At 45.0% G+C, this 13303-nt stretch overlaps 1 protein-coding gene across 2 annotated transcripts in view; it reads left to right on the top strand.

Moving 5' to 3' along the window:
* The window catches only part of Adamtsl3 (ADAMTS like 3), a 282049-nt gene that overhangs the window by 40900 nt on the left and 227846 nt on the right, over positions 1–13303 (top strand). For both annotated transcript variants that reach the window (XM_021167800.3, XM_029480045.2), the window contains exon 3: positions 2458–2577. In XM_021167800.3, coding sequence (XP_021023459.1) covers positions 2458–2577 — 120 coding nt within the window. The remainder of the gene's footprint in view (positions 1–2457; positions 2578–13303) is intronic.

Here is a 13303-nt window from a genome sequence, read left to right as displayed (position 1 = left end):
CAAACATCATGACCAAGATGCAAGTTGAGGATGAAAGGGTTTATTCAGCTTAAACTTCCACACTGCTGTTCATCACCAAAGGAAGTCAGGACTGGAACTCAAACAGGCCAGGAAGCAGGAGCTGATGCAGAGGCCATAGAGGGATGCTACTTTGCTGGCTTGCCTCCCCTGGCTTGCTCAGCCTGCTCTCTTATAGAACCAACACTACCAGCCCAGAGATGGCACCACCCACAAGGGGCCTTTCCCTCTTGATCACTAATTGAGAAAATGCCTTACAGCTGGATCTCGTGAAGGCATTTCCCCAACTGAAGCTCCTTTCTCTGTGATAACTCCAGCCTGTGTCAAGGCTGGAGTTATCACAAAACTAGCCAGTACAATTGACCCCTTGTCAACTTGAGACACACAAACACATCACTAGTAAGCCTCAACCCTTAGTTTCTAATTCATTCCCCAGATCTAAACAACTAAGAACACCCCTCCACGGCCTCTGCATCAGCTCCTGCTTCCTGCCCTGCTTGAGTTCCAGTCCTGACTTCCTTTGGTGATGAACAGCAGTATGGAAGTGTAAGCTGAATAAACCCTTTCCGCCCCAACTTGCTTCTTGGTCATGATGTTTGTGCAGGAATGGAAACCCTGACTAAGACAGAAGGTGACACCTGGGACAACAGAGCTGTCAGGAGTTCTTTGCATCCTACTCTTTCCTGGTCCAGAAGGCAGCTTCCTTGGAGTGATTCTTCTCATCTCCTATTTCTTTTTTTTTAAGTAATTAAATTTTATTATTAAATATTTTCTCTATTTACAATTCAAATGTTATCCCCTTTCCTGGTTTCCCCTCCAAAAACCCCCTATCCCTTTCCTTTCCCCCTGCTCACCAACACACCCACTCCTGCTTCCTTGCCCTGGCAGTCCCCTATACTGGGGCATAGAACCTTCACAGAACCAAGGGCCTCTCCTCCCATTGATGAGGAGTACTAGTTAGTTCATATTGTTGTTCCTCCTATGGGGCTGCAGACCCCTTCAGCTCCTTGGGTACTTTCTCTACCTCCTTCATTGGGGACCCTGTGCTCTGGCCAATGGATGACTGTGAGCATCCACTTCTGTATTTGTTAGGCACTGGCAGAGCCTCTCAGGAGACAGCTATATCAGGCTCCTGTCAGCAAGCTCTTGTTGGCATCCGCAATAGTGTCTGCTTTTGGTGATTGTTTATGAGATGGATCTCCAGGTGGGGCAGTCTTTGGATGTCATCCGTTCAGTCTCTGCTTCAGGACCTTTGGAAGAGCAGTCAGTGCTCTTAACCCTTGAGCCATCTCACCAGCCCCTCATCTCCTATTTCATAGTTACTCCTTCCCAAGCAGGGGGAGGGGTCGCTGTCAGGATATGTGTAGCCATTGTTGACCAAATAAGACTAAGCTTGTGGGTGTCACTTCCTTTGCCAATTCCCTCCTTGGCAGAATCAAGGTAGAGATTCTGGAAAGCATCCCACACCCTCAGCTTCTCTTGGCCGCCTATGACAGGGTCATGCTGGATGGCATATGGGAGTGAATCCAGGCTTGTTTACCTGAGGCATATTCCACAGCCATTGGTGCTTCAGACCAGTGATCTACATGCACATGTTTGAGTTTCCCAAGGACACAATGAAGCCTTTCTGTGAAACAGGCCTATATGAGCACGGGTCTGTATGAAAACATACAAAGTGTTGTGAGGAAAGAAAAAGAAACCTCAAAGGAAATTTGATAAAATAATTACAAGTTGTTATTATGGATTGCAGGGGTGTGGGGGACTTCTCATTGACTTTTACAGCAGTCTGCATTTTCTAAAGTTCCTGTAATGAACAGAAATTTTGTTTGCGGTGTGGGAATAAACCTTCCCTAATCCTTCACATAAAGAAGAAAAAGATGGAACAAAGGACGGCCAGAAAGAAGGAAGGAGTGAGAGACAGTGAATTCTATGGGGTTGGAGAGATGAGCAGCGTAGGCTGTTCTCCTAGGGACCAGAGCCCAGCTCTCAGCTCCACATGAGGAACAGGACTGAACAGCTCCAGGGGATCTGACGCCCTCTTCTGGCCTCCTGGGGCACCAATATATATGTGGCATACATACAGACAGCCAAGAAGCATGAACATAAAAATAAGACAAATCTTTCTTAAAGAAAAAAAAAATCCTAAAAGCAATGGGTTTGCAGTAATGAAAGTTGAGCAAGTAATTGTTACATGGTTTTAATTGCTGGAAGTTGGAGCAGGGAGGTAGAGAGAAAAAAAAGGGCCAGATGTGCCAGGTTGGGATATCCTGGTCTAAAGTGTCCCTGCATCAATGTCTTATGTGCCTCACCTTGCCCCTGGCTTAGAGGACACTTTTCTCTTTATGTCATGAGAGCGGTCCTAGTGGGATCTTTTGGATTCTGCCTCCTAGAGGGACTTTCCTGGTGTCTTATTTGTGACTATGTGACCTTGCCTTTCAGGCTACAGCAGAGAAGTCTCCTGGAGCCTACTTCCTTCCTGAGTTTGCGCTCTCTCCTCAGGGAAGCTTCCTAGAAGACACCACAGGGGAGCAGTTCCTCACATACCGCTATGATGACCAGGTAGGAGGACTGCAAAGAATCTCCGGCTTTGCCTTCTCTTCCTCAGAAGTGCCAGTAAAGGACTGGGGAGGGGCCCAGTGCTTAAGAATCCTTGCTTGCTCTGGAAGCATAAGAACTTGAGTTTGGATCTGAAGCACCTACAGCAAAAAGCCTTGGGTGGTGACTTGTGTTTGGAAGCCCAGTGCAGGACAGTCAGGTCAATGAGGCCTGTTGGCTGTCAGCCTAGAAGATAAACAATCAGCTCTAGCTTCAGAGAGAGACTGTCTCATGGGAATAAGATAGAAAGTGATACAGGAGGACAAGCAGTCTCCTCCGGCCTTCCCACGAGCACAGGTGCACACATAGATACACATTTACACATGTGCACTGTGCACGCGCACACAGCGTCTACACAATAGAACGTTGTGTCTCTCTGGCCAGTATTAATATAACAGATCCTTGACACCCCGCAGGGACCTGAAGCTGCTGGCTGCAGTGACTTCCTGCCCTGTAGGCAGTTCGGCTCTGCCTGGAACACTGGCTCAAGAAAGACTCTTGTTTCTCTCACAAGAGATGATGTTTTAGATATCACTAAATGTATTCTCCCAGAGAGAGTTATCAGAGGATTCTGACCAGGTAGTCGTTGCTTCTTCATCATCTCAACTTTCACTTCACTTCTTGGGGCGGGGGCGGGGGGGGGAGGCGGTGTCTTTGCAAACATCAGGGCCAGCAGAGTGATGCTCCACATGCGACGAGAAGGAAATCCATTTCAGTACAACTCAACCTATGCTGATTTAAACTTCTAGAGTCTGACATCAGTAGTTTATTGTAAGGGTATTTGAATACATTACATTTTGTATAAATAAATAAATAAATAAATAAATAAATAAAATAAACTTTCCTGGCATAACACAATCCTCTGAACACAAGGAGGCAAAATTACATCAAAACTTTTCTTAAAGTATGTGTCATTTCTTCTGTGAAGGGGATTTCTAGAGATAGACTCATGTGTTATCTTAAGGGTCTAGAGGATGACCTGGTATGGTGTCAGTCATATGGAAAGTGTAGAGGTCATCTGGCTGTTAGCCACTTCTGGTCCTGGTTATGGGATCTTGGGGGAACCCCTGGCTATACAGATAATGCAAAGGTCACCTAAAGTATTAGCCACCTCTGGTCCTGCTTGTGGAAGCTTGGTATGGACTGGCCCTACAAATAATACATATTTTACCAGGCTTGGACCACCTCCATTTCCAGCCTTCTGGATGGAAACACAGGTTATGCATCTCTCCATTGAAGAGATAATCCTGTATGTTTAACAATCCTGTGTTTAACAGTCCCGGTTTCCCATGTGCTTATCTATGAGTTCATGGACCTTTGTGCTCCCAACAGCTTCCTTCAGGAGCACTAGCATTTCTAAGGCCATTTCTTAGACTGAAACAGACTATGTATGCAGGTGTGTGTGTGTGTGTGTGTGTGTGTGTGTGTGTGTGAGAGAGAGAGAGAGAGAGAGAGAGAGACTTCATAAAGGCTAACGATGCTTGCTGTAATGTAGGAATCTGGGCATTTAGAGTGATGGTTCTCTTTTGATCTCAATTCACAGTGTTCACATTTAAGATTAGACAGGCTTTTCACATCACCTCAAATTGTGAACTAGAACACCAGCTCTGCCAAATGGCAGTTTCTAGCTGAATACCTGAAGTCTAGGGCCAGTGGCAGGGAACAGAAAGTAGAGATTTAACCCATATGGGACCTGTGTGGCCCTGGTACCTAAAGGCCCCAGTAGAGATAAAGAGCCAGGCATGGTCACCTTGTCATGGAACACAGTGGCATTGAGGGGGACGGATGATGATTTGGGACCAGCTGTCTTGTCTTTAGCTGTGTGGTCAAAGGCCAGCATCTTGTGGTTGGTTTAGGTGGACCTAGGAAGACAGCCCTCAGGAGGAGCAACTCTGAGAGACTTAATCTATTGACGTGTGAGATGAAACTACAGAGGGCAGGATCAGCTCTAGGGTTGGCTGGAACTGGCCTGGGCTGTGGGTTAGAATGAGTACTGAAGTCTCACTTAGTGTGAAAGACTGGTACTGATGAAAGCCTTGACCAGAGGCCCAGATGGGGAAGCTTGGTGCCGAGGACTCTATTTCCTCCAGTCCTCGGGGCTATGACTGAATTACCTACCCTTGGTGTGCATAGTGCTACATCTGGGGTTGGTAATGAGGGGCAAGGCTGTGGCCTAGAAAACTTCCTGTTGACACAGAGCTTCACATGATGAGACAAGATTATACTTTTTAACTGTAAAGTTCAACATTCAATCACTTCTCCAAGTTCCCACAATCAATATAATGATGGGATCTGGACTGAGCCAGTTAATTGTCCATATCATTAACCCAATCATTTGGAGCTGGTCCCCAGTAAGACCCGAAGATCATTAAGCTGTGTTCTCCCTTTCTATCCTATGGGTCTTCAGAAGGTTTGTAACTTATAGCTCCCTCTAAGCCAGAAATCAATGCACCAACAGTTTTTCAAATGAGAACTTTAGAGAAACCAAGAAAAAACAGTAAGGGTGTAATTTACTCCAGACACAAACAGGTTAGAAACATGCACTGCTCTTGCACAGGGCCTGAGTTTGGTTCTCAGCGTCCATACACAATGGCACACTACCACCTGTAACTACAGCTCCAGGAGGACCAGTGCACTCTTATGGCCTCCAGAGGCACCTACATTTATAAGCCCATGCTCCTCACCCCACATAGACACAATTAAAAATGAAGATAAATCTTAAATTAATATTTATTGATATCTAACTGCACATGGAACAAAGACAGATCTGAAGTCTAGGACTTGGTAGATTTCAGTATTTTTTTCACGCGTGGAACAACAAGATGAAGAGAGAGAATGTTGAGCTCTGTTGGGGGTCTCTGCAGTCTTTCCTAGGCAATATCCACTACCCACGAAGGACACATGCCTCTCTGACTCTGTCCTTGGTACAGGCTGGTTCTGTCTACCCTTCTTCAGTTTTTATACAGGTAGGCTATACAGCATGTGCTCATCTGTCTGGCTTCTCTCACACATCACTGTGTCTGAAAGCTTTGAACAAGTCTTTGGATCCAATCTCATACAAGATTTAGTGTTTAGCCATCAGTCGAAGCGCTTTAACAGACTGTCTCAGATGAGACAGTCTACAACACTCTGGGTGGCATGGCATTCCAACATTTTTGCTTCACAGGAATTCCCAGAGTGTTCCTAAATGTTTTGCAGGGCAGTTGATGCAAAGATTCCTTACCTGGGGAAGGGGTGGGGCAGTGTTCGTTATATAACAGTCAGAAAGTGGTGGCCGTGGCTGTTACCCAGGACAGCTCTGTCCTGCCAGGGGGCTTGGGTCCCTACCTGCCAAGTAGGAGTGTTTATACTAGCAGTTGGTGGTTTGTTCTCACAGTGGCCTGGAGCCAGAGTCACAAAGTGCTTGTGCAAATGAGGCCACAACCTGGACTGTAAAGTGGTCGGGGCAGAGGTGGGTTCGCTGGGCTCTTCCTCCCTACAAAACACTCATTTTATAAAATAGGAAGCAGGTGGTAGGTGTGTAGACATTGGCTTTCTTGAACAACTCCCACAGGACTCTTGAAAGTATTCTATCCTGGGCACATTTTCACGAAGACCTTTAGGTCACTTTCCAAATGTCTCCTGGATTAGGTGCCTGGAAAACTAATAACCCCTAGGCCTGTAAAGCACAGCTAAGGTGCAGGCTATGCTTAATGAGACACATAAAAGCCACATCGTGGCTTATTCAGGAGTGGAAGCAGCTTCTAGGGAGAGCAGAGCCTGAGGCCAGCCAGCTGCCCACTGGGCTACAAGCAGGACTGGTCAGGCAGTCTTCACATTACTCCATCTAATGAGCCTCTAACAGTGATGTGACATCTGTGAACCTCAGATCCTTCAACTGATTTCCAAAGCAGAATGAGTGGGTTTCATGACCTTCCCTCATTCCACTGTTTAAAAAAAAAAGTCTAGTTTGAGACCACAGATGGAGTATTCCAGCTGCCGTGTTAATTGGTTCACTCTGATTACCCAGGCAGTCTGGCCAGCAAGGCAATGAACTGTTACTTCAAGATTTAGAGAGTTGTACAGCTGGTGGAGACTTCAGTTCCAACACCTCGTCCTGCAAGTCAGGAAAGCAGAGACTCTTAAGTGTGCAAATGACTTAGTCAAGGACATCCAGATGGCTGTTTGAAAACTGAAGACCACTGCCCTCCACACCCCAGACCCTGCTGTCCCAGACCATCTCCATCTGATTCTCTCAGACTTAGGGGTGAGTTTGTTCCTTTGTTCCTTTCCAAAGACCTTGATCCCATGGCTATGGCCATGGAGAGCTTCGGGGACCATAGGAAACCGCAGGGAATGCTTTGATATTAACAGACCACTCTGCGGATTCAGACTCAGCAAATGCTATCCCCTTTCCTAGTTTCCTCTCCGAAAGTCCCCTATACCCTCCCCCCCTCCAACCCTCCCACTCCCGCTTCCTGGCCCCGGGGCATATAATCTTCATAAGACCAAGGGCCTCTCCTCCCATTGATTGGTGACTAGGCCACCCTCTTCTACATATGCATCTAGAGACATGAGCTCTGGGGGTGCTGGTTAGTTCATATTGTTGTTCCTCCTATAGGGTTGCAGACTCCTTCAGCTCCTTGGGTACTTTCTCTAGCTCTTTCATTGGAGGCTCTGTGTTCCATCCAATAGATGACTGTGAGCACCCACTTCTGTATTTGCCAGGCACTAGCATAGCCTCACAAGAGACAGCTATGTATGTCCTGTCAGCAAAATCTTGTTGGCATATGCAATAGTGTCTGCATTTGGTGGCTGATTATGGTATGGATTCCTGGGTGAGGCAGTCTCTGGATGGTCGTTCCTTCAGTCTCAGCTCCAAACTTTGTCTCTGTAACTCATTCCATTTGTATCTTATCTACTTGTACAAAGCTCAAGTCTAAGTGGATCAAGGAACTCCACATAAAACCAGAGACACTGAAACTTATAGAGGAAAAAGTGGAGGAAAGCCTTGACGATATGGGCACAGGGGAAAAATTCCTGAACAGAACAGCAATGGCTTGTGCTGTAAATTCAAGAATCGACAAATGGGACCTCATAAAATTGCAAAGCTTCTGTAAGACAAAAAAACATTGTCAATAAGACAAAAAGGCCCCCAACAGATTGGGAAAAGATCTTTACCAAATCCTAAATCTGATAGGGGAATAATATCCAATATAAATAAAGAACTCAAGAAGTTGGACTCCAGAAAACCAAATAACCCTATTAAAAAATGGGGTACAGAGCTAAACAAAGAATTCTCAACCGAGGAATACTGAATGGCTGAGATGCACCTGAAAAAATGTTCAACATCCTTAATCATCAGGGAAATGCAAATCAAAACAACCCTAAGATTCCACCTCACACCAGTCAGAATGGCTAAGATCAAAAACTCAGGTGACAGCAGATGCTGGCGAGGATGTGGAGAAAGAGGGACACTACTTCATTGTTGGTGGGATTGCAAGCTGGTACAACCACTCTGGAAATCAGTTTGGCGGCTCCTCAGAAAATTGGACATAGTACTACCAGAAGATCCAGCAATACCACTCCTGGGCATATACCCAGAAGATGTTCCAACTGGTAATAAGGATACATGCTCCACTATGTTCATAGCAGCCTTATTTATAATAGTCAGAAGCTGGAAAAAACCCAGATGTCCCTCAACAGAGGAATGGATACAGAAAGTGTGGTACATTTACACAATGGAGTACTACTCAGCTATTAAAAACAATGAATTTATGAAATTCTTAGGCAAATGGATGGATCTGGAGGATATCATCCTAAGTGAGGTAACCCAATCACAAAAGAACACACATGATATGCACTCACTGATAAGTGGATATTAGCCCAGAAACTTAGAATACCCAAGATACAGTTTGCAAAACACATGAAAATCAAGAAGAAGAAGACCAAAGTGTGGATACTTCATTCCTTCTTAGAATTACAGTGTTTTCAAAGTCAAAATCAAATAGTGCTGCCTCCCGTTGGGTAGCTCATCTTCCGAGTGAGAGCCTTTGGACACTTGGATGTAGTAAGCATATAGAGCAATTACATAGAACTTGTCTGTGATACTTGTAAACTTTAAATCTAACTTCTAGAATTGTTGTCAGCCCTTTTTCCATACCACCTTGAATAGCCATATTTAATTTTAAATTTTCAACAGTTTCCTTGAAGTCACATTGGTTCTTTTGCACATGATTCTACAGCTGGGGGAAAAAAACAGATCTGTGTTTGTGACATCTGTGATGGCTAATCTTGGTTGGCAATTTGACATATCTGGCAAGGGGTATGCTCATTAGAAGAATTTATCAGACTGGCCTATGGGCAGTTCTGTAGGACATTTCTTGACTGATAATTGGTATAGAGGGGCTTAGCCACTGTGGGACATACACCCCTGCACAAATGGTGGCCTAGGCGCTATAAAATAGCTAGCTGAGAAAATCAGAGTGAACAAACCACTAAATAGTGTTTCTCTGTGGTTCTGCTTTGAGTGCCTGCCTTGTGTTCCTGCCTTGGCTTCCCTAGATGGTGGAATATAAAATATAAGATGAAATGAACGGTTTACTCTCCAAGTTGCTTTAGGTAATAACATTTATCACAGCAACTGAAACAAACAAACAAACAAACAAACACACACACATACACACACACACACACACCCAGGACAACATCCCCATCCACCACGGTACCTTAGGTACCACCCTAGGTGATTCTTCTCTTTCCCTGCGTGCCCCTGGCAGCCCAAATATGTGATGTCTTCATTCCAGAGGCATGGGCCAGTTTGCATTTCTTATGTTTCCTTTGCTGGGGACCCAGAGGACTGGATGTGTGGCTCTGACAGGCCCTTGGAAAAATGCTTATCAGAGTTGAAAGGAAGCCCAGTGGCCTGGCTCTTCAGGTGAGGAATCCGAGTTCTAGGGAGAAATGGTGTCCTGTCTAAGTTCTTGCAGCCGGGCACAGAAAAGCCAGATGCCTGTTTTCTGCCCTTAAGCACAGTTAGGACTTCTTCTTCTTTTTTTTTTTTTTTTACCCCCTCTTACATCTAATCTGTGGGCAGGGAAAGTATGAGAGAAATGTTTGAATGAATTTTTAAAACAAGCAATAACAACAGTATATCAATAATGAAGTCTTTGTGTAGGCTTACCCCTCAACCTCTCTCAAATGACATCTTTCTGATACCATTATGCCAAACCTAAGCTTCCCTTTTCCTTATTTAACTATTGATTTATGCATTCTTTCTCAGGAGAAGAAGTCCTTTTGCTACAAGTACATCTTTCTCAGAGTAACTCCCTCCCAACTTTTCATGGACATCTTGGCCAGGAGCTGTGTTGTGGTTAAGCTGCTGGCAGGCCTCAGGGCCATCACTTGGGATTTTCAAGTTATTTCTGGAATAATTTTTTTTTAAGCTTGGAAAGCTTATAGCAACTCCTGAAGTTTCTGGTAAAGGAAGATGAACCCAGCCCTTGGGTCTGCGGGGTTCTGTCTGTCGTCTTTTTTCACTGACCAAAGTGAGTCACCTATATGTTCTCCACACAGGAGCCTTTCTGTGTCCTTCCTGGCTATTGAGTGTTAGGTTTTTAAGGACCAAGCCATTAGAGTTTGGATGGCTCTCATTCTTTTGTTAGTGAGTAATCCTGATTGAATGGAGCCATGGTCCTTAAATATTCTAAAGATTTAGCCACCTAATGAGAAAGCAAGCATATGGTCTGCTAGGAAATTAGAAGAATATACCAGTTGGGATGATGTTTACTCTGACCTAACTCAGACACACAGCAAACCCACAAACCTTGCATGTGCAACATGCTATTGAGGTTGACTTTGGCCCATGTGAACTCCGAATTTCATTATCTCTGAGGTTTTCACAAATCAGATAATTCTCCAGGATCGATGAGTTCATCTGTTCTGTTCCTTGAAGTTCAATATCTAGCTCTTGAATTACACAGACATTGTTCTCTTTTTATATTGTTCTTCCTAGACTCATTCAGGGGGTCAGGGGGCTGTGCTGGGTTTTTTATACCTTTGCTGTGTGGATTAAATGGTAGATACAGGAGAGGAACATTCAAGACAAATTCAACTGCCTCCTACCACTATAGCTGCAGATGCTGGGAAGCATGCTCCCCTTCCCCCATCATCCATCCCTCTTCTCTGAGATCAAGCCACGTCTTACTGGAAGATTCACAAAAAATTTCAAACACTTTGAGACTAGGTCATTTCGAGCAACATAGGTCCTTCCTTTATAGTCTTTGATGAATGTGTCCCCTCTTCTCCACTGTCCCCTCTCTTCCACAGTCTTCAGGCCTTGTTCTGAGTTCTCCTGTTTTATGCTTTGACATTGACTTTTCACTCCCACTTCCTCCCACTGTCCTCTCATGACCTAATTTCCTACTTTCTGCTTCAGGTGCTGACAAGGCCCACCTCCTATGACTTCCATTACTCAGTCATCAGACATCATGAGGCTGAAGTGGGAGTTTGCCCTGCCCCAAGTCCCTGCCACTGCTTCCTGGTCAGACTTTTGTCCTCTCAGTGATTTTCTCTCTTGGAGATGGATGCCATCCATCCAGATCACTGAACTGAGCACTCACCAAAGTGTTTACAAAGGGCTATTCCCTCATCTATTTCCTCCCTGCTATCCTGTCATGATGCTAAGCCTGGTCCAGGATTGTATACATCCCAAAATTTCATTGACACAGTCATATTTAGTTCTCTCTAGCTCCAGTGGTCCTCATTCACCTTCTATCGTATCTACGTATTCCACATTGCACCTTGTCATACTTCACACAACCAGCTCTCTAACTTCAACCCCCTCCCTTCAGAGCCTCCAATGGACACTCTTATTACCCACATACTTTTAACATCAAAGAGAGATCCATGTCTCTTATCCTTCAGTTCATCTGAGATGGTCAGAGATCTCCTATTTATCAGTGCCATTTCTGCCCTTATATTCATAGATTTTCTGTTGTGTTGGCTGAGTAGATCAGTACTTACAGATCCACTTGTTGGACCTTTTCTTTTATCCAGGTAGCCTACTGAGCTCTGCTGTACAAAGTCACCAAATGGTGAAGGACAGCCTCTATTAGAGGTGGATGCCTTACTATGACCTTTGATCGTCTCTGGTTCTTTACTTTGGCCCCTTCCGTCATCTCCTAGTAAGCAACATTCCTGCTACTTAGTCTATTAGTGTCTCAAATGAACGCCAACCTTACATACTGCTGTGCTTTATTTTCAGGCATAGCCAAGCGAGTGGGTTTTAGAGATCAATGGAGACACAAAACAAAGATCTGTTGCTTTGCTGCCCAGGCCAGAGGGAGGCATGCCAGGCAAGAAAAGCCATCTTTGATTCTCTCCAAGCTGAATTTGGAAGGACTAGGTGTAGAAGCAATAATGGAATTTTCCCCATCACAAGGGATTTGAGGAATTGTTTTCATTGGCTTATTTGAAGTTTAGAAACATTTCCTTTGCCATGGCCAATTCTGGCCTACATCACAAAAATACAAGCAGAGTTTGCAAAGAGGCTCCTGGTAGCTAAGTCTCCAGGAGATCAGATCACCCAGTGGGTGCTTCAGTCTGCTCATTCTTTGAGTTTTAGCATGCTGGACTGTATTTCCTTGGATGTGGATTTTAGGGAGCTTTGGAGTATCCTGAGGGCTCCTCTGGTGGTAGGGAAACTGTCTCTACCCACGTATGCTGACAGGCCATTGTTTTGCTCTCTGCTTTATTTACCCTTTGGAATGCTCCTAATCTCAGGCTTATGTGAACTGCTAGATGGTGGCCTGTGTCCTGTTTTCCTAGACTAAGACAAACCCAGCTTCTATGCTGCTTTCTGGCCTGGACTTTACTGTCCTCCCTTCAGCTGGGCTCCTCTAGTGGGATAGGTGTTCCGAGGTCTGGCTGTATTGCTTAGTAGGACATCCCAAGGTCACACACGGCACAGTCGTGTGACTGTTGAAGACACCTCATTGTCTTCTGTGGTTGGACACTCTCTTTGCAGTGTCAACCAGTCCATTTCTAGGTCAGGTGTGGGCAATTAAGTTGCTGTGTTTTCTCTCTGGTCTGTCCTCTACTGCAGACCCAGCACAACTAGCTTCAGAGACTTTTCTCTTGTCTCTTATACTCAGCTCCAGTCCCTTGAGCAGGATGATATTTGTTCATTTTCCTGATCAATTATTTCTTCTTCAGGCAACTCTGTAGATATAAAATTTTTGCAACCTACTTTTAATAAGGTTTCAATCTCTCCTCTAGCCCACCACCCAGCAGAGGTAGTGGAAGAGAAAAGTTATTAGAATGTGGGGGAAGTGGACCTGTTCAGCAATAATTCTTTGGGGGGCGAGCTTGATCATCATTCTCAGCAGTTCAGTCCTGTAGCAAAAACCAAATAGGACTCAGCAGTTGCAGACCAGTCCTCTAGGCAGGCAGACACCACACACTAACCAGCAGCTACAGTCCAGGCCTCTCAGCAGGCAGATACTAGGCAGGAACCTGCAGCTGTAGTTCAATCCTGAAGGAACTGCAAGGCTCACCAACTGGCCTGAGGTGAGTCTTTAGAAGTGGCAAGCTGCTGCAGGAACCTCACGAGCAGTTCTTGGATGAGTTTCTCTCAATGGTGGGGTTATCACAAGTTGAGCTCAATAACACTATGTAAGGCGAACCAATACATGTGTGTCATTAGTGAAGG

This window comes from Mus caroli, unplaced genomic scaffold, assembly GCF_978045245.1.
Source record: "Mus caroli unplaced genomic scaffold, Mus_caroli_1 scaffold_8, whole genome shotgun sequence".
Classification (NCBI taxonomy): domain Eukaryota; kingdom Metazoa; phylum Chordata; class Mammalia; order Rodentia; family Muridae; genus Mus; species Mus caroli.
This window is presented reverse-complemented; position numbering and strand designations above follow the sequence as displayed.